This window comes from Pelodiscus sinensis, chromosome 11 (genome assembly GCF_052426305.1).
Source record: "Pelodiscus sinensis isolate ZL-2025 chromosome 11, ASM5242630v1, whole genome shotgun sequence".
In the NCBI taxonomy this organism is placed as follows: Eukaryota; Metazoa; Chordata; order Testudines; family Trionychidae; genus Pelodiscus; species Pelodiscus sinensis.
Genome location: NC_143062.1, coordinates 18,421,919 through 18,448,295, shown reverse-complemented (window position 1 = coordinate 18,448,295; position 26,377 = coordinate 18,421,919). Strand labels below are relative to the sequence as shown.

General features: G+C 56.1%; 1 protein-coding gene across 4 annotated transcripts in view; it reads left to right on the top strand.

Annotated features, from left to right (window-relative positions):
• The window catches only part of MACROD1 (mono-ADP ribosylhydrolase 1), a 227,060-nt gene extending 201,943 nt beyond the window's left edge, over positions 1-25,117 (top strand). For 3 of the 4 annotated variants that reach the window (XM_089781167.1, XM_089781166.1, XM_075939105.2), the window contains 6 exons: positions 11,809-11,925; positions 19,672-19,793; positions 20,055-20,085; positions 20,187-20,260; positions 20,882-20,963; positions 24,894-25,117. In XM_089781167.1, the coding sequence (XP_089637293.1) occupies positions 11,809-11,925; positions 19,672-19,793; positions 20,055-20,085; positions 20,187-20,260; positions 20,882-20,963; positions 24,894-24,925 (458 nt within the window). In that variant the 3' untranslated portion in view covers positions 24,926-25,117. Of the gene's footprint in view, positions 1-11,808; positions 11,926-19,671; positions 19,794-20,054; positions 20,086-20,186; positions 20,261-20,881; positions 20,964-24,400; positions 24,427-24,893 lie in introns of all 4 variants that reach the window. The other variant, XM_075939106.2, reaches the window with a different exon arrangement.
• The last annotated feature ends 1,260 nt before the right edge of the window (positions 25,118-26,377 follow it).

The window sequence follows — 26,377 nt, the reverse complement described above, 5'->3', positions numbered from 1 at the left end:
TGCTAGAGGTGGGGAGAAGGGGTACTTCAAAGTGGCAGCGCTGCACAGCTGTGTGGCACTGCCACTTTGAAATCCCAAGGTGGCATTTCAAAGGAGCAGCCACTGCACAGCTGATCTGCGCTGTTGACAACGCTGTGGAGCCCGGGGTCAACTGGGCCTGCCCAGATGATTCCAGGCTCCCCGCAGCATTTCAGCAGAATCCAGGATCAGCTGGGGAGTCCCCAGCTGACCCCGGGCTCCTAGCAGCATGCAGCACAGCATGGAGCCCGGGGTCAGCGGGGGACTTTAAGTCCTCCGCTGACCCCGGGCACCATGGCTTTGAAATGCACAAGATCCCCTGCTGGGTACTCTTGTGATTTCAAAGCTGGCACCCACGTGCATCCAAGAGTCAGCGGGACTTCCTGCTGGCCCCAGGCTGTACACGGATTTCCGCAGTCCTCCTTTGAAATGTACAAGAGCCCCAGCGGGAGCTCTTGTACATTTCAAAGGAGCAATGTGGAATTGCCTATCGAATAGTTGAGTAGTTGATGGAAATTCCATCAACTACTTAATTAGTCAATTAACTGCAATTTAACATCCCTAGTCTAGTTTCCTGCCCTCACAGCAGGACCAAGCACTGTCTAGATCGTCCCTAATAGATGTCTATGCAACCTGCTCTTAAATATCTCCAGTCATGGAGAATCCACTACCTCTTTAGGCAATTTATTCCAGTGTTTAACCACCCTGACAGCTAGGAAGTTTTTCCTAATGTCCAATCTAAACCTCCCTTGCTGCAATTTAAGACCATTGCTTCTTGTCCTATCCCCAGAAGCCAAGGAGAACAATTTTTCTCCCTCCTCTTTGTAACACTCTTTTAGGTACTTGTAAGCTGTTATCATGTCCCCTCTCAGTCTTCTCTTTGCTAAACTAAACAAGCCCAATTCTTTCAGTCTTTCCTCATAGCTCTTGTTTTCTAGACCTTTCATCATTTTTGTTGCTCTTCTCTGGACCTTCTCCAATTTCTCCACATTTTTCTTGAAATGTGGTACCCAGAACTGAACACAATACTCCAATTGAGGCCTAATCAGTGCAAAGTAGAGCGGAAGAATGACTTCTCATGTCTTGCTCACAACACTCCTGTTAATGCATCCCAGAATCATATTTGGGTTTTTTTGCAACGCTATTCCAGCGTCTTCCTTAATCCTTGTGCAATGCGGTTTACAGGAAGCTGGAATAAGAAGCCTGTTGTTTTATATGTATTTTGAAATAACGACCATGCTTTTAAGACGTGCAGAACTCTATTTCGGGATAACAAACGTTATCCCAAAATAGCGTCACTGTGTAGACATTCCCTTAATAATGTCCCTTTTAAAAACTGCCAACTCTCTTCAGTTGTTTTTCCTCTTAGGGTACGTCTAGACTACATGCCTCTGTCGCCAGAGGCATGTAGATTAGGCTACCAGGCATAGGAAAATGAAGCAGCGATTTAAATAATCGCCGCTTCATTTAAATTTACATGGCTGCCGCGCTGAGCCGATCAGCTGTTTGTCGGCTTAGCGCGGTAGTCTGGACGCGCAGGTGTTGATATCAAAGGCATTTGTCGACCACCTAGGTAAACCTCATCCCAGGAGGCATACCTGGGTGGTCGACAAATGCCTTTGATGTTGACACCCGCGCGTCCAGACTACCGTGCTGAGCCGACAAACAGCTGATCAGCTCAGCGCGGCAGCCATGTAAATTTAAATGAAGCTGCGATTATTTAAATCGCTGCTTCATTTTCCTGTGCCTGGTAGCCTAATCTACATGCCTCTGGCGACAGAGGCATGTAGTCTAGACGTACCCTAAGCCTTACTTCCCATGGGACCTTACCTACCAGCTCTCTGAGTTTACTAAAATCTGCCTTTTTGAAATCCATTGTCTCTATTTTGCTGTTCTCCCTTCTACCATTCCTTAGATTCATGAATTCTATGATTTCATGATCATTTTCACCCAAGCTGCCTTCCACTTTCAAATTCTCAACCAGTTCCTCTCTATTTGTTAAAATCAGATCAACAACAGCTTTTCTCAACCTTATGAAATAAAAAATTGTCTCCAGTGTAGTCCAAGAATGTATTGGATAATCTGCGCCCTGCTGTGTCAGTTTCCCAGCATATGTCTGGATAGTTGAAATCCCCCATCACCACCAAATCCTGCACTTTGGATGATTTTGTTAGTTGTTTTAAAAAAGCCTCATCTGCCTGTTCTGCCTGGGTAGGTGGTCTGTAGTGCACTCCTTAGTATGACATTGCTCTTGTTTTTTACCCCTTTTAACCTAACCCAGAGACTCTCAACAAGTCTGTCTCCTATGTCCATCTGCACCTCAGTCCAAGTGTATTCAATTTTAATGTATAAGGCAACACCTCCTTGTGTGCCAACATGGGGGGGGCTCCTCCAGCTTTATCACACAGACTTAACCCCTCCCTCTGCTACGTGCACATAGTCTGCACGACTGTCGTGTGAATGTGCCACAGCCTCTCCATGCCAACCCCGCCTCTGCTAAGCATGAATCCGTGAACCCTCCTTTATCATCCTGCCCCACCATGTCTTATTTATTAGCCACCAGGGAAAGCAAGTGGGATATTTGCCAGACTCGTACCATGGCCTTGCCCTCTGAGACTTAATTAACAAGACGTGCTCGTTAGTGCCGTTCTGCACTGCAGATGGGCTCCGCAATTAGCCGCCCTTCCCAATGGCCCTCACCTACAGCGGCTGCAGCTGATTGCATTTTGCCAGCAGCCACCCAGGGCTTAGGAGATAAAAACTTCTGAGCTTTGCCAGAGAACTTTTATGCCCCCCCATGCCCTCCGTCCTGTTTAACCAAGGGCAAGGGGGGCTCCTCTCATGCTAGATTTCAGGAGGCAGTGATGTTCGTGTTCCAGGCCACGGAACTAGCAATACAGCATTGCCTCCTTGGGGAGCTCACTGCTTTACAAACACCTGTTGGTTTCTTGTGTTGAAAGGAGCCAAATTCTGGGGAAGACGCACCCATTGGTGTGAGCTGGGGCAGCGGAGAGCAAAGGATACCTGACTGGTTGGGCAACTGCTCTGACTGGGGTGGCAGCGGGAGGGAATCTCTGGTTGGATCCAGGGTAACAAATCTCATGTGCTTAACTGTGATAATGACAATAATAAACAAGCTACCATGGAAAAACCTCAAAGCCCTGGGAGCCAGGACTCCAGGGTTCTGTAGCTGGCTCTGGGAGGGGAGTGGGGTCTAGTGATTGGAGGAGGGGAGGGCTGGGGTCTCACATTCAGGGAGCCAGCTGCATCTAATTAAAGAGGGGCAGAGGAGCCGTAGGGGAAGGACGGAGCTGGTGCTTTACCCCTATGTACCATGTGTGGTTTCATAAGCCCAGGATTAAAGGTGAGATTGGCCCAGTCCTCCAACCTCTGCTGTAAGCGCTAAAATGTCAGAGCCACCAAAGGCCACAGGGGTTGTTGTTCGCCTCCCCACATGCATAGTAGTAGGAGCACAGCCCAGACACCAGGGTGAGAAGTCCCTTGGGCTGAATATAGCATCTAGCGGGGGATCAGCCCGAGTCCACACATGGAGGGCCTATCCCATCTCCAGTCTAGTTCTGGAGAGAACTGGGAGGTAACACCAGATTGGGAACAATTTGGGATTTTACCCAGGTAAAAGTAACCTTTTCCCTCTGGCTTTCAGACACCTGATACATTGACATTTTTCAGGGTTTTGGTTGAAAAAAACAAAAAATCAGTTTGTGATACATTGATTATTGTACCTAGCTCTATTTATGGCCTCTATTATCTGTGTCACTGTCACCCTCCAGAAGCCCCTGCCATACACCAGGCCCCATTGCGCTAGGGGCTATACAAACACAGATCAGAGAGACCCTCTCATGTTGCTTCCACTGTAAGCATCAGACAAGAGCTAGATTCAGGCGGAAGAAAAGGAAACAACAGTTCTTGATCTGAAATTTTTCTGATGGATCATATTTTCCTTCTGAAAATACCAACGTATTAATTGTGTCAAAATTGTCACTGGAAAAATTAGTGCTTTGTTTTCACTTGATCGTTTTACTGATCATTATATATTATAAAATCACCCTTACAGAAAGGAAACATATGACTGCATAGGAATGTTTTCCCTGAACGTCACTGCCCGTTACATTTCTACCTTTGTGTTCTGACCCAGGAAAATATGTCAGAACTGTGGGGAGTTCTGTCCGGCTCCACGAGAGACCAACGGTTTTCATTTGGGGCAAAGAAACACCCTGGAAGTGCAGGAGGAAAAGATAATCTTTTATTTGCTCATTTTTGAAATGCATGAACTTTGCATACAAGTGTTAGATCTTCTTCCTAGGATCTAACAGGGGCTTGCTCTAGTCTAGTGGATGAGAACAGTAGGGGCTGAGAATCAAGATTTCTCCTGGTTCTATTTCCAGCTTTTAGAGAAGAGTGAGGTGTAGTGTTCAGAGCAGGTGGGGCTCGGAGCCTGAACTCCCGGGTGCTATCCCTGCCCCACAGAGGAGTTTAATTATCATAGGGTATGTCTACATTGCAGAGTTTTTTTCCAGAAAAATGGCCCTTTTGCCAAAAAAAAGTTCACTTACATCCACACTGCAATCCCGTTCTTTCGAAAAAAATCGAAAGAACAGAGGGGATTTTCCAACATTGGTAAACCTCTTTCTATGAGGAAAAAGCCGTTTGGAAAAAGGTGTGTGTGAACGAGGAAGAGGGAGTTCTTTCGAAAGAAGAGGAAAGAGGGAAAAGCACAGGTGCTCTGGTGGCCACTCCGTCCGTAGTAATCACAGCAGAAATGCGAGAGAGCGTCTATTCAGTGTGGGCGCTACCTGTCAGAAAAGCAGATCGCTTTGGCAGTCTGGACACTCTCTTCCCGAAGAAGTTTTTTTGGAAGATCTGTTCCGGAAATGCTTCTTCCGAAAGAAACCTGCAGTCTAGACACAGCCGTAGTAAGAACCTGTCACTGGAACTGCCCCAGAGGGGAGAGCGCCCCCTGCTGAGCCCACACTATGCAGTGCCCATAGCATTACATTCCATCAGTTAGTTTCCAGCGCCCCGTGCTGAGCCCCACAGCGCAGCATTTGAAAAGCAGGCTGCTTATTTCAAGAGCCAGAAAGGAAGGAGCCCATATATAGCCCCAGCCCCACATCTGGAAGTCAAAAAGCAGGACACAGAGGTGGGGATCGCTGGCTCTTTACCTTGAAGCCCAGCTCCCCTCCCCAATCCACATGCCCTCCAAAGACCCACGGCCCCCGCTTCTAGGTGCTTCCAACTTGCTGAGCCAGCACCCATTCCACTCTGCATCACAAATCTTTCACGCTCTCTGCCCTTTACAGCCCATCTCTGACTTCCACCCCCGCCCCTTCTCTGAACATCCGCCTGCATCCCTCTGCATGGCGCCTGAACACAACAGCCGCTGTAGAGCAAGTCCCTGGCATGGTTTCCCCCTTTGGAAAAGACATCTCCTGGGCACAGGAATAGAGAAGGGAAACCCCAGAGGAGAGATGCCACGGCATGAAGCGTACGTACCCACGGGCAGCCTGGGCTGGCAAGGGCAGCAGAGACGATTCGAGGGTGCCAGACTCCAGCCGGTGTAAATTGGCCATACCTCCATTGGCCTCAGTGGGGCTGGATCCACTGGCAGGTATAAATTGGCTCCACTGACGCGGATACACTGGGCCATTTACATCAGCCGGAGATCTGCCCCTAGTTAGCCCCTCTAGCTCAGCGGGGGGCAGGAGCTGGCCCAGGTCTTTCCAGGCTAAGCAGTGCAAGATGAGGAGTTGCAGTGCGTGGGTCAGGGCTCCGTTGGGGGCTCTCTCCCCTCCCAGCTTGGCAGTTGGGGGCGCTGTGCTGTGAAATATGAGGCGGAGGGGCTGGGAAATACGGCTCCCGGGAGAGGAGCGAGGTCTTATGATTAGAGCTGGTGTGGGCGGCAGGACTTCTGGGTTCTGTTGTGGGCGAGGCGAGGCGAGGAGAGGCATGTGGGGAGTGAGAGCAGGGGTCGGTTAGCACAGCCTGTGTTTCTGAAGCACTGGCCACAGGCCTGCTGGGATCCGTCCCTCACTGGCCCTTCCTAGTGCACGGTTACGTGCCTGGCTCCCGGCAACCCGGACCCCTGCCGCAGGGAAGGAGGGAGCCGTAATTGTCTGTGATGAGATTGCAGCAGGATTAATCCCTCGCTGACAGATGGCTCCAGGGTCCATTCCCTTATGTAAGGGATAAGGGGGAAGTGGATTACCGGCGCTATCCCATTGCGCTGCCCTTCAGATAGGATTAGGGTCTTCATTATACAGACCAGGCTGCCTAATCAGATGCTCCGTGGGTGGACGGCTCTTCTGGAAGGTGCAGGGGCGGAGGGGGAGCCGTTCCTAGAGTGGTCTGGACAGTTAAGGACAAAGGAACCGTGCCTTGACCCACGTGGACTGTGGAGAGCTGGGCCCAAGCCTGGTCAGGCTCCTTCCACTGGCCTGCTGGAAGAGTGGGCTCTACTGGCGAGAACAGGGATGGTTGGGAGGACTCTGGGGGCTGAGAACAGTGGCATCTTGGAAGGCATCATTTCTGGGGTTTATTCCCCCCTCCGGAATAGTCCTGGGATCCGGTGGTTATATCATGGGATGGAGACACTGGGTTCCGTACTGATCCCCATGGTGCAGTGCCCCCTAGTGAGCCCGACTCTGTTCCTGCCAGCGCAGTGTCCCCTGACATTGCCCGGGAGCACTGGGGTCTGCACTACCTGGGGGGGAGAGCACCCCCCGAATCCTTGTCGTCCCTGCTGAGCTGCCCCTCTCCTCAGAATCTGTAGGGTGGGAAGGATGCTGAGTGTTTTAACACCCTGTGCTACAGACCCCCTGTGGGTCTGCAAACCAGAGCCAAGGGGCAACCCCAGTGGCTCTCTCTGTGCGTCTGTCCCCTCGGTCTGGTTCCCAGACGCATCATCCAGTCCCCAACAGAGAGCCCTTGTGTGGTTGTTTATTTCATGCCCTCACATGCACACATGTACGCGCGCAGGCACCGCTCTGCTTCCTGCAGCTGCCATTTCCAGTCGCCCTGGGGGACCCGTTCCAGCAGGGTCAGCAGAGGGCAGGGCAGGGAAGCTGGGGGGAGAGATCACACTAACAAGGAGCACACCCCGGAGGAGGACAGTGGGATCCAATGGTTAGAGCTGTGGGACTGGGAGTAAGGCTCCTGCGTTTCCGCCCCAGGTCTGGGCAGGAAGAGGGGCCTAGTGGGTGAGAGCAGGGTGTGCTGTGGGCCAAGACTCTGGGGTGCTGTCCCCACACTGGGCTGTTTGCAGCATGGGCACTGCCCTGTTTGCTCCTCAGGGAGCCGGGATGGGGTGCTTGAGTTTTGTGCTAGACCCCAGACCTGTGCTGGAGACTTGCCCCCTCCCTCCTGCCCGGAGTAACTGTGGGATCGCTGTTCAACAACCCCAGAGGTGGCTGCATTGCAGGGGACTAGGTGCAGAATATTTTTGCAGAATTGTAGCCCTGGTGTGCAATGCATGCTGGGAATTGTCTCCCCCCACCCCCACCCCGCACACACGCACATACTGGCGCGTGCCCTGCCATTGCCCTGACCTGTGCTTGCTCCTGGCGTGAGGTCTCCCTGGGCATCCTGCCACCTGGTCTCAGTTCCTGCCAGAATGGCTTGGTAGGGAGGGGTTTTGCAGGGCGAAAGCTTTAGCTGTGAGCTGGGCAGCCCTGGGGCTGGCAGGAAAGGTAATTCCCACCCTTACAGGCCCAGGCAGCTCTCTCCCCCAGGCACACCATGACACAAGGCCTGTTATCTTCCCATATGGACCTGTGGGGCGGGGGGTGTCTGGTCCCGGGGCAGGCTGGCTGGCTGGCTGGGCAAATGTCTCTCCCCTCTAGGGGGCATTGGCTCTGATCCAGGCCGGGACAGAGGACTGAGTAGCCCAGGGGCTGGGGGATGAGGTAAGTTTGGTGAGTCAGCCGGCCATTTCCCAGCAGTGAGAGGGATGGGGAGGGGGTCCCTCTAGGAGGGCTTGGGAGGCTCTGCGAGGGCTGGGGCCTGGGGGCTGGGCAGCTCTCCCCCGACTCCCGCTCCAGGGATTTGTGAATCCAGCAGAAATTAAACTGGGGCGGGGAGGGGGCCATTCAAAGCTCTGCGGTGCAGAGTGGAAATGACAGGCACTTCCCCCGGGGCCGGGAGCTTCCAAAAATAGCCCCTCCGTGCGCAGCCTGGCAGCCAGCCGCGGGGAACGTGGGCACAGTGGGCCTCCAAGCATCCTCCCCCATCCCCGGCTGCACCCTCCCCCACTGTCCCTCCCGACCCTGCTGCACCCACCCCCACTGTCCCTCCCGACCCTGCTGCACCCACCCCCACTGTCCCTCCATCCCCTGCTGCACCCACCCCCACTGTCCCTCCCGACCCTGCTGCACCCACCCCCACTGTCCCTCCATCCCCTGCTGCACCCACCCCCACTGTCCCTCCCGACCCTGCTGCACCCACCCCCACTGTCCCTCCATCCCCTGCTGCACCCACCCCCACTGTCCCTCCCGACCCTGCTGGCACCCATGCCCTGCTGGTCTCACATCCCATCCCCCACCCACCCCCTCATCTCATCCTCTGCAGTTCCCCCATCCCAACTAGCACCCAATCCCCAGCCCTCACTGTCCCCCCAACCCTGCTGGAACCATGCCCTCAGTGAGCCCACTGCTGCTGTCCATCTTCCTCTGTGTTCCCCGGCCAGCATCACCTGCCCCCGTCTCCCAGCCCCCTTCCCCTTCTTCTCCACTGCTGCCCCACCCCTAGATCGCACTCCACCCCTAGATCGCACTCCACCCCTCATGCCCACACCCAAGCAGGTGCCTGTGCATGTAGCTCTCCCCCTCTGTGCCTTGTTCCTGCACTGCTCCCCTCCCCAGGGTCACTCCCCCGCCAGGCCTGGGGGTGAAATATCACTTTATGGTTCACAGGATGGACTGGCAACGAGCTCATAATGGAGACACCCAATCGATGTGTCACTGTAATGGACTCAGCATTGACAACGCCCTTCCCCCACTGCCTGGGCATCCTCGCCCCACCCACTGAGGGAGGGGATCTAATGGTTAGAGTGGGGCGGAGGGCAGTCCGGATTCCTGGGCTCTAACTTTGCCTCTGGGAGGGGCTCGGGTCTGGTGGATCCGAGCAGGGGCTGGAGTCCAGGATTCCTGGCTAGTGCCCTGCAAATCCACAGATCCACTTTCTAGCCACAGGTACCCGCCCCCGCGGATTTGGGTGCAGTAACCCGCCCCTCATTTTTGTGGATTTTTGAATCCTGCAGATTTGCGGATATTCACGTTATACCCGCAGGGATGGCTGTGGATACCTGCGGGTGTGGCTTAGGGACGTGAATGGGCAACTGGTTAATCAGTACCCAGTGAGCATCACCCTTAATGGCTGGGAGTCAGTCGCTTTGCGTGAGGCCCGAAGCAGCAGCGGGGCCGGGGGGTGGTGTTGCCATTTCTAGCCCTGTGCAAGGCTGGCGACTCCCAGCCCATCGCAGGAATGGAAGCAGCTGGGCTGAAACAGCCAGTGCCCAAGGCGCAGGGGCCAGCTGTGATAGGCAAGGGGCCAAGTCAACATTTAACTGGTTAACTAAGTAAACAGGATTTTACATCCCTAGTGTGGATGTGGGTAGCTGCAGGTGTGGCTGGGGATGTCTGTGGATTTGGCTTTGGGTGTCTGTGAATATCTGGGTGTGGCTGTGAATGTTTGCAGGGGTGACTGGGGATGGGTGTTGTATATTTCGGTGAGTGTGGCAGTGGATAACTGCAGGTGTGGCTGGGGATAGGTGTGGCTTTGCATGTTTGTGGATGTGGCTGTGGATGTCTGTGTGTGTGACTGTAGATGTTGGAGGGTAGGGCAGTGGATATCCCTGGACGTGGCTGTGGATGTCTGCGGGTGCCACTGTGGCTGTCTGTGGATGTGGTTATAGATGTTGGTGGGTGTGGCAGTGGATATCTGGGCATAGCTGTGGATGTGGTTGTAGATGTCAGTGGGTGTGGCTTTGGATGTTTGCAGGTGTGGCTGTGAATGGCTGTGGGTGTGGTTATAGATGTTGGTGGGTGTGGCAGTGGATATCTAGGCATGGCTGTGGATGTTTGTGGGTGTGGCTGTGGATGTTTGCGGTTGTGGTTGTAGATGTTGGTGAGTGTGGCAGTGAATATCCCTGGGCGTGGGTCTGGATGTCTGTGGGTGTGGTTATAGCTGTCGGTGGCTGTGGCAGTGGTTATCTGGGCGTGGCTGTGCATGTTTGTGGATGTGGCTGTGGATGTCTCTGGGTTTGGTTATAGATGTTGGTGGGTGTGGCAATGGATATCTGGGCATGGCTGTGGATGTTTGCAGGTGTGTCTGGAGATATTTGTGGGTGTGGTTGTAGATGTCGGTGGGTGTGGCTTTTGATGTTTGCACGTGAATGTCTGTAAGTATGGTTATAGATGTCGGTGAGTGTGGCTCTGGATGTCTGTGGGCATGGTTGTAGATGGTGGGTGTAGCAGTGGTTATCTGGGCGTGGCTGTGGATGTTTGCGGGTGTGGTTATAGATGTCAGTGAGTGTGGCTCTGGATGTCTGGGCGTGGTTGTAGATGGTGGGTGTAGCAGTGGTTATCTGGGCGTGGCTGTGGATGTTTGCGGGTGTGGTTGTAGATGTTGGTGAGTGTGGCAGTGGATATCTGTGAGTATGGCTGAGGATGTCTGTGGGTTTGGCTGCGAATATCCGCGGATTATTTCTGAAGATGCAGGTGCAGATGCAAATTTTATATCCACACTGGGCTGCACTCCTGGGCTCAGGGAGGGAGTGGGGTCTAGTGGATTACAACAGCTGCAATGACTGACACATGGCTGACACCTCCACTGGCTGCCAATCCCCAGATCAGTGTGTAAATCCCTCTAGCTTAGGGACGCTGGAAAGGGGGGATTGTTTTCAAAAAATAATTATAATCGGCTTCTGCTTATTTTTATTATCCATCCACCTACTTCTCCCTGGGGGAAGCATTGGGGCAGGGAATGGGACTGAGACAAGATTCATTAGCTCTAATGGACTGAGGCCCCTAATAGGATTGGAGCAGGTGTGGCGGGGGAGAGCATCTGGGCTAGGGTCTCTCTTCCAGCACCTCCCAGCTGTGATGGGGATGTGACACTTGTGTGCATTCAAACAGCTAGTGTGGGGCTGCCAGGGGGTTTATCCTCTAACAGAAGGATCCTGGCCCTGGTCCCTTGACTTTCCCTGTTAAGCAAAGAATTTAGTCCCTGGCTTCTTTGTGGCGGGACGGCAAAGGGACACGTCCATCTAGTCAGGACTCTTGGGTTCTATTCCCAGATCTGAGGGGCATGGGGGACTAGTGGTTAGAGCAGGAGCCTGGGTTATATTCTCACCCATGCCACTAACCTCCTAGGGCAAGTCCCTTCTGCCTCAGCACATTTCATCTCCTTCCTTTGTCCACTCCAAGACCGTGAGGGAACAGGAGCTTGCACGTCTCCCTGTGTCTGTGCAGCACCCTGACAGGGCCCTGACCTCAGTGGGTGGCCCCATCACCTGCAGTGGATCATTAGCAGGGATAAAACCTGGGACCTTCAGCCTTGCAGTCTCTCAGGCTAAGGGTAATATGTCGGTAGCAGTAGTAGGGTGGTTAACCAGGTATGGTGCCCCCCTCACACACAAGCAGCAGGCAGGGCTGCAGAAGCGCTGGAAGCCCCTAGTGGCAGTAGCCGGTACTGCACCCTGCCGTGCCCATCACTGACATTGCTGGTCTGTTACGTGGTGCCAGGATAACCTTTTGCCTCCTCTCTGCCTTGCAGTGGACGGGTGCATTCACCGGGCTGCCGGGGAGCTGCTGAAAGAGGAATGCCGATCCCTGAGCGGGTGTGAGACAGGAAAAGCCAAGCTCACCTGTGGATACCGGCTCCCAGCCAAATGTGAGTGTCACCAGCCCGCCGTTGGGACATGGGGTCTGGTAGGCCAGCTGTGACACGGTGGCTTGATGGTTCCATGGCCGTGTTGCTGCTTTGTACAGTGCATGGCCTGTCATGGGTTCAGCTCCCAGGGAATCGGTGCACAAGAGAAAGCCTGGGCTGGTGGTTAGAAGACTAGCCAGGGACTTAAGAGAGCCAGTTTGAGTCCCTGCTCGGCTCCAGCTTTCCTGTGGGACCCTGGACAAATCACTTTGCCTGTCAGTGCCTCAGTTTCCCCTCTGTGTAACAGGGATATCAGCACTCCTGGCCTCACACACTAATGTGTGTATAAAGCGGGGAGGGGACATCAAAGAGATACTCATTTCAAAAGTATGATACCCCAGTTTAGGTACCTAACACAGAGAGCCGCATCACCAGACAGACTGGTGAACAGCTCCTGAGTAGCACTTTGCCCAGTGCAAACATGGCAGGAGGAACAGGGGGCAGATGCCCTGAGCTGGGCAGTGTGTTTGTGTGAGTTCAGCAGGGGGCCTGAGTCCCAGCAAGTCAGCTGGCTGTTTGTACAGCCTCTGTGACAGACAACTTCCACTTGTGCAAACATGGGCACATGTGGACACACACCCCGGCAAGGGCACGCTGAGTGCAGGTACACACGCTGCTGCCTACATGTCCACACCTGCACAACACACATCCCCAGAGGTGCATGCGCACAGTCAACGCACTCAGACGTGCACACCCACCCCTGAGTTTCATCACCTGCATGCCAGCAGAAGCACATGTGGAAAACAAGCTGCATCTGGGGAACTGGGGCCTCTGAGAGATGTGACACACACAGCTCCGTGCTGCTGGCTGCCATCCCTCAGTGGGGGGAGCTGGGCCAGCGGGCGCCTAGCTGCAGAGGGCTGGGAGGATCCCAGCTCTGAGTGGTTGGGGAGTGCTGGGGAATCCGGCTGTGGCTGAATGGGTGTGGATGGCAGAGGGTCCTGATGTGTGTATATAAAGTGGGGTTGTGTGTTAAGCTGGGGCAGGTTGGCTGGGGGTTGTGTGTGGATCTGTCAGATTGTGGATTTGGGGGTGTCAGGTTGTGGAGTCAGAGAGGGTGCAAGAAGCAGCACAATCCTCCGGCTACATTTCAGGGCTCGCCCCATGGGGATATACTGCAGTAGCCGAGCCAGCTGTTCTGCTCATCAAGGGACGGCGGGGCCACATCCATATGCCCAGCCAGACCCTCGGGTCAGTGGCCTGCATGGCAGATCATGGCTACAGGCTGCTCTAATCACTAGGTCCCACTCCGCAGGAGTCTAGCTCTCAGTTTAGCTCTAATCACTGGACTCCATTCCCTTCCCAGAGCTGGGCGTGACCCCAAGAGTCCTGGCTCCCTGTTCTAAAGCCCTTCCTGTTATTCCTTGTGAATTTGCTGCCTTCCAGTGACATCTTGTGGCAAGTAGTTCCACAGCTTATTGTGTGGCTGTAAAGCAGTGTCTGCAAAGTCTGCATGTGTGTGTGTGTGTGTAGGTGTGTGTATAGGGTAGGCAGGTCCCCACACACACACTGCATGTTCCCCCCCAGAGCAGAGGCACAAAGAGCTCCCCCCATCCTGCTGGAAGGGAGGGAGCAGGAATGAGATCTGCCAGGGATAGGGGAGTTGTTCTCTACTCCTGACCCCCAAGTCTCATTGACTACATCGTGACATGAGGTGCAGCTGGCCCCTGGGAGAGGGGACCATGCCCAGAGCCATTGCAATGTGGGGCAGAGTGGCAGACTCCAACCCCACTGGGTCATTGCAAATGGCTCCTGGAGTCTTTGGCTTAGGCTGGCCCAGAGGGTGGGGCACAGGACTGGGAGTCAGGACTCTGTTGCCATTTGCCATGGGCAAATCCTTTCCCCTGCGCAGCTCTGTCGTCCCACCGCACCCCAACCCTTGAGTATTTAGATTGTAAGCTCTTCTGGTTAAGGACTGTTGACCGAGATCAGGCCCCCGTTATGCCAGGCGTGGCACAGACCCGACCGAGATCAGGCCCCCGTTATGCCAGGCGTGGCACAGACCCGACCGAGATCAGGCCCCCGTTATGCCAGGCGTGGCACAGACCCGACCGAGATCAGGCCCCCGTTATGCCAGGCGTGGCACAGACCCGACCGAGATCAGGCCCCCATTATGCCAGGCGTGGCACAGACCCGACCGAGATCAGGCCCCTGTTGTGCCAGGCATGGCACAGACCCGACCAAGATCAGGCCCCCGTTGTGCCAGGCGCGGCACAGACCCGACTGAGATCAGGCCCCCGTTATGCCAGCCGTGGCACAGACCCGACCGAGATCAGGCCCCCGTTGTGCCAGGCACGGCACAGACCCGACCGAGATCAGGCCCCTGTTGTGCCAGGCGTGGCACAGACCCGACCGAGATCAGGCCCCCGTTATGCCAGGCGCGGCACAGACCCGACCGAGATCAGGCCCCCGTTATGCCAGGCGCGGCACAGACCCGACCGAGATCAGGCCCCCGTTATGCCAGGCGCGGCACAGACCCGACCGAGATCAGGCCCCCGTTATGCCAGGCATGGCACAGACCCGACCGAGATCAGGCCCCCGTTATGCCAGGCATGGCACAGACCCGACCGAGATCAGGCCCCCGTTATGCCAGGCGCGGCACAGACCCGACCGAGATCAGGCCCCCGTTGTGCCAGGCGCGGCACAGACCCGACCGAGATCAGGCCCCCGTTATGCCAGGCGCGGCACAGACCCGACCGAGATCAGGCCCCCGTTATGCCAGGCGCGGCACAGACCCGACCGAGATCAGGCCCCCGTTGTGCCAGGCGCGGCACAGACCCGACCGAGATCAGGCCCCCGTTGTGCCAGGCGCGGCACAGACCCGACCGAGATCAGGCCCCCGTTGTGCCAGGCGCGGCACAGACCCGACCGAGATCAGGCCCCCGTTGTGCCAGGCGCGGCACAGACCCGACCGAGATCAGGCCCCCGTTGTGCCAGGCGCGGCACAGACCCGACCGAGATCAGGCCCCCGTTGTGCCAGGCGCGGCACAGACCCGACCGAGATCAGGCCCCCGTTATGCCAGGCGCGGCACAGACCCGACCGAGATCAGGCCCCCGTTGTGCCAGGCGCGGCACAGACCCGACCGAGATCAGGCCCCCGTTGTGCCAGGCGCGGCACAGACCCGACCGAGATCAGGCCCCCGTTGTGCCAGGCGCGGCACAGACCCGACCGAGATCAGGCCCCCGTTGTGCCAGGCGCGGCACAGACCCGACCGAGATCAGGCCCCCGTTGTGCCAGGCGCGGCACAGACCCGACCGAGATCAGGCCCCCGTTGTGCCAGGCGCGGCACAGACCCGACCGAGATCAGGCCCCCGTTGTGCCAGGCGCGGCACAGACCCGACCGAGATCAGGCCCCCGTTGTGCCAGGCGCGGCACAGACCCGACCGAGATCAGGCCCCCGTTGTGCCAGGCGCGGCACAGACCCGACCGAGATCAGGCCCCCGTTGTGCCAGGCGCGGCACAGACCCGACCGAGATCAGGCCCCCGTTGTGCCAGGCGCGGCACAGACCCGACCGAGATCAGGCCCCCGTTGTGCCAGGCGCGGCACAGACCCGACCGAGATCAGGCCCCCGTTATGCCAGGCGCGGCACAGACCCGACCGAGATCAGGCCCCCGTTGTGCCAGGCGCGGCACAGACCCGACCGAGATCAGGCCCCCGTTGTGCCAGGCGCGGCACAGACCCGACCGAGATCAGGCCCCCGTTGTGCCAGGCGCGGCACAGACCCGACCGAGATCAGGCCCCCGTTGTGCCAGGCGTGGCACAGACCCGACCGAGATCAGGCCCCCGTTATGCCAGGCGTGGCACAGACCTGACCGAGATCAGGCCCCCGTTATGCCAGGCGTGGCACAGACCTGACCGAGATCAGGCCCCCGTTATGCCAGGCGTGGCACAGACCTGACCGAGATCAGGCCCCCGTTATGCCAGGCGTGGCACAGACCTGACCGAGATCAGGCCCCCGTTGTGCCAGGCGTGGCACAGACCCGACCGAGATGTTACACACAAGATATCACATCCACCCCTTCCCATTCAGCCCTCTCATGGACGTGCACACTGGGAGCAGGAAGGTGTCTCACCCACCCCCTGCTGATCTGGGACAGGTAGTGAGGGAAGAAGATGCAGCCCAGCTCCGCTAACACCGTGCGGGGACAGAGGGCAGTACTGACAATTAGGGGAAAGTGCCTCCTACTGGGCTCCAATCTTCTCATCCTACAGCTCCTTCTAGCCCCCCTCTTCCCCTGTCCACCTGCAGCGCTGGGGAAATCTGTCACACAGGCCCCTGGCTGCTGGCCTTGTGGGTTATCAATAACGTGGGGGGGGGGGGAGCAGGACAGCACTCTATTTATCAGACTGATATTATAGACATGGACGGCAAATGCAAAGTGCTATCGACCAGGCTGTCAGGGAGAGGCATGGTGTACCAGGCAGCAATGGAGAGGGTAGTGGCAGGGCTGTGATCGCACACTCACACACTGATCTCACATGCCCCTGATCTTACACACTGATCTCAGCGCACACACTGGTCTTATAGACATACATGCACCGATCTCTCCTACATACTGATCACTGACTGATTTCACTCTCTGATTATCAGGGATCCTAGGAATCCATTTGCCAGAATTAAAATGCAGAATTTACATTTTTATAGCGAATCATTAGATTTTGGGGTTTTTGTGTCTTTGTGCAGTAGAGCCTCATGTATCTAGCTCGCCTATTAACCAAACTACAAGCTGCCTGGAGCCACCCTGGCCTGACCATGGCCACCCACCAGCTCTGGCCACCCATCGGTCTCGGCCTCTGTCAGCTCCAGGCAGCTGGTAGGTCAGTTAAATGCAGAGACCCAGGCAATGGCTGCTCAGCTCTGTGGGGTTCTCCTGTGTGACCATAAGCCATCATGTTTAGCTGATCCCTGTCTGTGTTGCGGCATGGGGACTGTGGGTCTGTCTGACACTTAATTGTGGAAAAACACTGATTGCTGCGGGGTTTCATAAGAGAAATTCGGCTTTTTTATCATGGAAAATTAGAATCTCTGCTGATTGCACACACCAGTCACACATGCGCACAGACATCGAGATCACATGCACACGCTGATCTCACCCTGGATCTCACACACACACACACACACACACACACACACTGATCACGTACCTACACATCGATCTTGCTCACACACCACTCACTGGCATTTACACAAGCAGCAGGACCAGGCCCCTCAGCCCCTGCCCCCCCGACACCTCAGGACAACAGCAGCCAGGTGATTGGGCTGAATGGAGCCAGCACCTCCCAATGTGAGATTGAGTCACTGCAGAGCCCACAGGTGCTGGAGACTGAAAGGGAGAGTGGGGCTGGAAGCCAGGACTCCTGGGTTCTGTCCCTGGCTCTGGGAGGGAAGTGGGGTCTAGTGGTTAGAGTCAGGGGGCTAGGAGCCAGGACGCCTGGGCTCTGCCTGGCTCCAGGCAGGGGATGGAACACAATGGGGCTGAGCAGGGGGCTGGGATTCAGGATTCCTGGGTTCCAGCCAGACTGGACAAAGGTTAGGAAGGACACTGCATCCCATGCTACCCCCCAAGTGAGCAGAGCCAGGCCAGAGGTGAGCTGCAGCGGGGGAGGGGCGCTGCTCTGGCCTGGGGATGGAGGTGGGGGATCTTGTCAAAGCATTTCCAGACCTGGGTCCAAGCTGAAGAGTCCCAGGGCCAGGTGGGCGCCGTGCATGGGGAGCAATGACAGCTCTGACCTTTGCTGGGCTCCGGCTCAGCGCTTGCTGCGTGTGTGTCACGAATACAAAACAGATGGAGGGTTCCCAGTCCCCCCACAGCTCCCACCTCCCACACACACACCCAGCTACAGACCCAGCCCCTGACACTCATGCATTGAGCTGCCAGGTCTCTGTTGTCATCATTGCAGCTCAGTTCAGTTGGTGCTCAGTGCTGGGATAGCAGGGGGCTATGGGTCAGGAGTGAGGGGCACCGGCAGAGCGGGGGTTGCCCATGGCCAGGATAGTTGCAGCAGAGGGGTCTCTGGGGGCAGAGGCAGCTGGGCTGTGGGGAAGCTAACTCCTCGCCAGGGCTGGCAAGGCTGATCCTTGATGCCCAGCGTTCTGAGCAACGTGTGTGAATACCCCACCCGTCTGGCCCCACACAGCGTCCCAGCAGCCTCGTCTGCCGTGGAAAAGGGCAATGGGTGGAGGGGTCTGCCAGTGGGGCTCATTAATATCCATCCCTGTGCCGGCAGCATGGGATGGACAGGCGGCCGGAGGCGCAGGAGGGATGCCGGAGGGCCAGGCAGCCTCATGGCACTACCCGCAGTGAGCAAGAGAGGAGGGGATGCAGATGCGGGGCACAGAGCAGGGCAGAGGATTTACTGGTGGCTCCAAAAAGTCAGGGCGTGTGTGTGTGTGTTGGAGAGGTTGGAGTGGGGAAGGAGGCTCAGGGCAGGAGGTTGGGGTGGGGGAGCGGGTTCTGGACAGGAGGTTGGGTGTGGGAAGGAGCTAGGGATGCAGGCGCTTTCCTGGGGTCTGGAGCAGCTCCCATGGTGGGGGGCAGGAGAACAGGTGGATCATGCTCGGTTGCAGGCACCGCCCCTGCAGCTCCTACTGACCAGGGATGGTGGCCAATGGGAGCTGCAGGGGCGGGGCTTGCAGACAAAGGGAGTGCTGGGACAGAGATTCCCAGGGTGGGACTCCAGTGCTTGCCATGGCGCTGCCATTCCCTCTGCCCTTCCCCCCGCTGCCAGGCAGAGACTGCTGAGAACACAGCACATGGGGCGTGAGGGGCTGCAGCCCAGGACCCCCAGCTAAGGGGGCCCCAGGCTGCAGTCCTTAAAGCCCCTTTCTTAATCCGGCCCTGCATGTGTGGGCACTTGGAAAGGAGCAGCCACTGCCATGGCCCTGGGCAGAGAAGTCCAGTTCTCACGGTTTCATCACAGGGCAGATGTGGCAAGAGCCACACACACAGTCTCAGGGCATTTCCCTCAGAGTCAGGGAGGGCCCACAGGGGCTAGGGAAGCCGGCTGGGTGCTGGCAAAGTGACTCTCAGACCTTCCAGCCATTTAGGGAGAGAGGGAGGGACATGTGTGGGATGGAGGGATAGAGGGGGATGTCTGGGGAGGGAGGGAAGAGAGGGGGAGGATTAGATGGGGGAGGGAGGGAGAAGGGAGGGAGAGTTAGATGAGGTGTGGGGAGTGAGAGAAGAGGGAGGGAGGGTTAGGTGGGGTGTCTGGGGAGGGAAGAGGGGGAGGGTTAGATGGGGGTGTGGGGAGGGAGAAAAGGGGGAGGGATGGTTAGATGGGGTGTGGGGAGAGAAGGAGGAGGGGGGAAGGTTAGATGGGGGGGGTGGGGAGGGAGAGAAGTGGGAGGATTAGAGGGGGTATCCGGGGAGGGTGGGATGAAAGGAGGAGTCTGGAAAAGCCCCTTAAAACCTCCCCTTGCCAGGTCCAGATTTCACTGCAGTCTCACCCGTCTCCCTGCCCCTGGGCTCAGGGGCACGTGGCTCAGTACCAAATGCAGCCACCAGGTGGTGCCGCTGCCCCCACCCCGAGCCTGTGCCCTGAGCCTGCCCATAGGGCAGCGCATGAATGGAAGGCTTCCCAGGGCTGTGGGCTCTGTAGGGGGCGCTCTCCCCCGCAGCCAGTGCAGCGCTAGGGGGTGCTGTGCTGCAGGGCGGGGCAAGGGGGTCTCCCTAGCTCTCATCCCTGCCTTCCCCCTGTGCAGACGTCATTCACACTGTGGGTCCCATTGCCCAGGGGGAGCCAAGCGCCTCCCAGGAAAAGGAGCTGGAGAACTGCTACAAGAACAGCCTGAAAGTGGCCTTGGAGAACAAACTCCGCACAGTGGTGAGAGCCTGGGGGCACACGAGGGGGCTGGGATTTGCTAGGGGGTCATGCAGTTGGGGAGAAAGGAGGTTTATGCAGAAGGGGAAGAGGTTGGAGGGGGCAGGGCGAGGTGAAGCAGGTTGGGGGGCGTGAGAGGGACGGGCAATGGGGGGCAGTGTGGGGAGGATGGTGCTGTGGGGGGCAGGGTTCTGGGGGCAGCCATACGGGGTGGCAGTTGCGGTTGTGGCAGGCGTCTCTCTCACCTGCTCTCTCTCCTCCCAGGCTTTCCCCTGTCTCTCTACAGGCGTGTTCGGTGAGTACGGGCTGGGTCAGGGACTTGAGCTCCTCTCCTGGCCCGGCCGGTGGGGGGATGGATCCAGACCCTGGCTCTGATCCGTGCTGCTTTGCCCCCAGGGTATCCCAATGATGCCGCGGCCGAGGTCGTTCTGAGGACGCTGCGGGAGTGGCTGGAGGTGAACAAGGAGAAGGTGAGAGAAAGCGCGGGGGCACCCCCTGCTGGGTGGGGCAGGTCCAGGAGCACCTCACAGCCCGTGGGAGCAAGGGGATGCGAACAGTGGGGCCAGGCCTGGCCTTTGGGCAAGACAAGCAAGGCAGTCGCCTTGGGCCCCGTGCATTCAGGGCCCCGCAGCTCTGCGCATTCAGGGCCCTGCGCTGCCCAGCTCCCAGCCCTGCCCACCCTGCCGGGAGCTACGCAGCTGTGCAGCTCAGCATGCTGCCTTGGGCCCTGCACACTCTTTGGCCAGGCCTGAGTGGGGCAGATGGGAGTGTGCATGGAACAGCCTGTGACCACCTGGCCGTGGAGGCCCTTGGGCATTGTGCGTGGGGGTGAGGGGGTGAGCAGTCACATGGGTGTATGTGAGCATGCACGTGGGTGTGAATGTGGTGTGGGCACGAGGCTGTTTGTACCCATGGCTGGGCTCACACCACTGTGACCCAGGGGAGTGATGATGGGGGGAGTTGTGTCTGTTTAGACCAAGTGCCCAGACCTGCAGTTCTCAGCTCTGCCAACCCTTGAGCCCTCCCCCCACACCCCGAGACAAAGGAGTCCATCCCCCCCACTGACCCACATCCCCGCTCACACCTGGCAGGTTGACCGGCTGGTGATCTGTGTCTTCCAGGAGAAGGATGAGGAGATTTACAAGGAGAAGCTGCCCTTCTACTTTCCCATTGGTATGGTTCCCCAGACTCCCACCCCTCTACTTCCCCATTGGCAAAGCCCCATAGACCTCCCACCCCTCTACTTTCATATTGGTACAGTCCCCCAGCCGCTTACCCCTATACTTTCCTGTTGGTAAAGTCATTGAGACCCCTACCCTTCTAATTTCCTGTTGGTACCGCCACACAGACTACTACCTCTCTATATCCCCATTGGTATGGTCCCCCAGGCCTCCACCCTTCTACTTCTGCTTTGGTACAGGCCCCCTCACACCCTCATCCCAAACTCTCACCTCTCTACTTCCCCATTTGGTATAGTCCCCCATGAACCCCCTTTGGTCCTACCATCCCCTCCAGTACCTACCACCCCAACCCTTGGCCTCCAACTCATCAACTTCCCCATTGGCTCAGCCCCCATAACCTCCCACTCTGACCCTAGGCCTCCTCCAGCCTCCCCATTGGTATAGCTCTCCTACCCCATAGTATACCCCCACTCTGGCACTCTCCTCACTGTCGTTCAGGGCCTCCCTCTGGCTCCCCTTATCCTGTAGTACACTCTCAACCAGCTTAAGAACATAAGACCAGCCATACCTGGTCAGACCAATGGTCCATCTAGGACCATGTCCTGTCTCTGACAGTGTCCAGTGCCAGGTACCCCAGAAGGAACAGAACAGGCAGTTGTGTTAGATGATCCATCCACTGTCATCCACTCCCAGCTTCTGACAGTTGGAGGTTAAGAGACAGCCAGAGCATGGGGTTGTGTCACTGACTAGCTTGGCTAATAGCCATTGATGGGCCCGTCCTTCATGAACTCACATAATTCTTTTCTGAGTCCAGTTACCTTTTAAGCCCTCACAATATCCCCTGGCAACAAGTGCTAACTGTGTTGTGTGAAGAAATATTTCCTTAGGGTTGTTTGAAACCAGCTGCCTGTTCATTTCATTAGGTGCCCCGTGGTTCCTGTGTTATGGGAGGGAGTAAATAACCCTTCCTTAGTCACTTTCTCTATACCCATCGGCTACGTCTACACTGGCATGATTTTCCAGAAATGCTTTTAACGGAAAAGTTTTCCGTTAAAAGCATTTTCGGAAAATCGCATCTAGATTGGCAGGACGCTTTTCCGCAAAAGCACTTTTTGCGGAAAAGCGTCCGTGGCCAATCTAGACGCGCTTTTCCACAAAAAAGCCCGGATTGCCATTTTCGCAATCGGGGCTTTTTTGCGGAAAAGAAATCTCTGCTGTCTACACTGGCCATTTTGCGCAAAAGTCTTTCGGAAAAAGACTTTTGCCCGAATGGGAGCAGCATAGTATTTCCGCAAAAGCACTGACAATCTTACATGAGATCGTCAGTGCTTTTGCGGAAATTCAAGCGGCCAGTGTAGACAGCTGGCAAGTTTTTCCGCAAAAGCAGATGATTTTGCGGAAAAACTTGCCAGTCTAGACACAGCCATCCTGATTTTATAGACCTCTGTCCTTTCCCCTCCTTAGTGCTCTCTGTTCCAAGCTGTATAATCCCAGTCTCTTTAGTCTCTCATGGAAGCTGTTCCATCCTCCTAATAGTTTTTGCTACCCTTTTCTGCACTTTCTCCAATTCCAACTCACAGGGGTAGCTGCGCTAGTCTGTAACTTTGAAACAACAAGTTGTCCCGTGGCACCTTAGAGACTAACACAGATATAGACAGTATCATGCGCTTTCGTGGGCACAACCCATTTGCCAACAAATGCTCATGCTACTATCTATATTTGTGTTCGTCTCTCTAAGGTGCCACTGGACTACTCGTTGTTTTCCAATTTTTGGAGATGGAGCAACCAGATCAGCACGCAGTATTCAAGGTGTGGGCACCCGACAGATTTCTACAGTGACATTATGATATTTTCTGTCTTATCTCCCTTTCCTATTGATTCCCAACATTCGGTTCGCTTTTTTGACAACTGCTGCACATGGAGCAGATGTTGTCCGAGAACTAGGCACAATTACTCCAGTGCTATGTCTAGATTGCAACCCTTTTTCGTAAAAGGGATGCAAATTAGACGTATCGCAATTGCTAAAGAAGCGGGGATTTAAATCTCCCCCGCTTCATTAGCATAAAAATGGCTGCTGCTTTTTTCAGCACGGAGCTTTGCCGGAAAAAAGCGCCAGTCTAGATGCGGATCTTTCGGAAAATAAAGCTTTTTCCGAAAAATCTCTTATCCCTTATTTTAAGAGGCTTTATTTTCCGAAAGATCCGCGTCTAGACTGGCGCTTTTTTCCGGCAAAGCTCCGTGCCGAAAAAAAATGGCAGCCATTTTTATGCTAATGAAGCGGGGGAGATTTAAATCCCCGCTTCATTAGCAATTGCGTTACGTCTAATTTGCATCCCTTTTACGAAAAAGGGTTGCAATCTAGACGTAGCCCAGGAGCTCGTTCTTGAGCGGCAACAGTTACTTTAGACCTCAGTGGTTTACATGCAGAATTGGGATTATGTTTTCCAGTGTGTCTTACTTTGCATTTGTCAACACTGAATTTCATCTGCCTTCATGGGGCCTGGTCACCCAGTTTTGTGAGATCCCTTTGTAACGCTTTATGCTCTGCTTTGGACTTATCTATCCTGAGTAATTTTGTATCATCTGCAGATTTTGCCACCTCACTGTTCACCCCTTTTTCTGGACCATTATGAATGTGTTGAATGGCTCTGGTCCCAGCACAGACCCCCTGCAGGACCTTGTCCTCGCTATAAATCCAAGATACATTCCAAAAAACTTGGACTTATAGCGAAACAACTGAAAGCAGGGAATTTTTTCCCCTGCAGCTGACTTCCATTTGTACAAATTAGTTTTGATTTTTTGTTTGCGTGACTTAAGAGCAAGGAACAGGAGGACTTATAATGCATCAGTTCCTACAAGTACAACAAGTATCAACGACTTTAGTGCAGAACAGATGTATACCGGGACCCATTATAGCAGGGATGCCCTGAACCTCTCTCCATTGTGAAACTGAGCACTGATTACTAGCCTTTCTTTCCTCTTGTAAACAGTTACTGATCCATGAGGGAACCCTCCCGCGTATCCCGTGTGCTTACCAGTGCTCCTCCTGGGCACTTGCGCCTAGCTGCCCCATCCCCCCAACCACAAAAATCTCTCCGGTTCACCCCCACAGCTTCCTGACCTGTCCCCACATCCTCCAACACTTTCCCACCCTCCAGCCCAAAACTCTAACCCATCCTTCCACATCTCTTCCCACCAGCCCTGCCCCCCACCACCTCAGCCCTCTTCCCTTCCAATGGGAATATCCCTTCTGCCTGCACCCTAAGCCTGTAGCCTCTCCCCCTTCTCCTGCTTCACAAAGACACTGACATAGCCTATAGGTACCCAGGAAGGGTAGATGGGGTGATCGCCTTTCCTTCCCCACAGTGGGCATTGGGTGAGTTTGGGGGGGATTCCCTGGATTCACCTTCCCCTTTCTCTCCTTTCTAGCCTGATCCTGACCCCCCCCCCAATGGGTAAGCACAACTCAGCACTGTGTGCAGTGAGGCGGGTGGGGGCCTGAGTGACTCCGGAGAACCCCTAACCATAGAACCCACCACTCACTAATCCTAGAACAACATCATGTGGGATTGCAGGGGGCTGTGGGTCGGGACTGAGGGGCACCAGCAGGGCTGGCGTTGCAGGGGGCCATGGACCAGGACTGAAGGGACCAGCAGGGTGGGATAGCAGGGGACTGTGGGTCGGGACTGAAGGGCACCGACAGGGCTGCCGTTGCAGGGGGCCATGGGTCGGGAATGAGAGAGCTGAGGGAAGAAACCCAGCTGCAGGTTGGGAGTACTGAGGCACTGGTCCCATGGCCAGTGGGGGTTGAGTACCAAATGCTGCCTTCCTTCTGCCCTCCCCCCACTGTTGTATCCCTCCCCATGCTGCCCCAATGCCCTGAGATGCACAGATCTAATCCCACAACTTTCTTTCCCCACAGACGATGCCAAGGAACTGGCAGCCCAGCCTTGAAGCGCCCCCCCCCCACACCAGACAGGAGGTGTTCCAGAGATGCTGCCTTCCACCTTCTCTGGTGACACCCCCTACCTCCCCACATGATTGCCCCCGGGAGAGAAAAGCCCCCCAATGTCAGCACCTTCTCTTCCCGTGTGACCTTCCCCTTTGCCTCCTCCCAGTCTAATAAAGTTCTTTGCGTTGAATGATCATGTTGCTTCTGCTTTCTTGGGGGACATGGCGGTCCCCATCCCATGGCTGGGAGCTTCCTGGGGCTGCGAACGTGGATCCAGAGCTGGGAGCAGGCAGGGAGTGGGAGACAGGCTGGGCAGTTCTGACTCTGTCCAGCAGGGGGCAGTAGGGACACACACACACACACACACACACACACACACACACACACTCTCTCTCTCTCTCTCTCTCTCTCTCTCTCTCTCTCTCTCTGGGCTGGACAGTCCAGGGGCTCTTCCTTCCCCCACCCCCACCCCCACCCCCACCGGATCTGCAGTCAGGACTCCTGGGTTCTATCCTGGGGGGGGGCTGTACTAAATGTCCCCCCAGTCCCAGCTGTTGGTGTTTAGGGGGCAGCATTGGGGCTGAGCTAGCGACTGTCTCCGGCACTCTGCATGGGGCAGTTATGGCGGGGGCAAAGAGACAATTGCTCCCCTTAAACTCTGCCCCCTCATGGCTGTGTCTGCGTGGAATGTGCTGGGGGGAGGGGACCGGCTGCTGCTGTGCCTTGCCCTTAGGGCGCTGGGGGGGGGGGGCTGTGTGGTGGTCTCTGACCCAGGGCTAGTGGGGCAGCCCTGTTAATTAATTTCCTTCACTTGCTCTCCCTCTCGGTGGGGGAGGGGCGCCCAGCCCGTGTCTCCGTCACACCTGGCTGGAGCAGGAGACAAAGGCAGCAGCGGAGGCTGTTGGGTAGAATACAGATTAGCTGGGTAAGCAACAGCAGATGCCTCAATTGGGCTGAGCACTGGGCTAGTGGGGGGAGGGGGCTGTGGGTCAGGAGGGAGGGGCCTGGAGGAGCTGTGTGTGTGGGGCAAGCAGGGGGCTGCAGGTCAGGGGCACCAGCGGAGCTTTGTGTGGGGCTTATGTGGGAACTGTGGCCCAAGAGTAAGGGGTGTGAACAGAGCGGGGGGAGCGCAGATTGGTGCGCTGGATTGGGGGATCCCTGCATGCCCTAGAAATGGGAGCTCTCGCAGCTGCGGGGGGAGGGGGTCTTCACTGGAGCTGAGTAAGGAACCTGGCAGGGGTGGGCAGAGACCAGCTGTAAAAGCCTCTTCTGTCCAGTGACGTGTCTGCCAGAGGGCGGGTTTGGCTGTCCCCCTGTGGGGCTGGGCCAGGAACCACGCATAGGGGTGCTGCAAGACCCCCTCCTGAGCAGTGGGTATTGGCATATCTAGGATTGCAGCTCCAGAACCCTTTGGGGAACAGGAGCTGGGGAGGGCCCCTCACCCTCACCTCCTT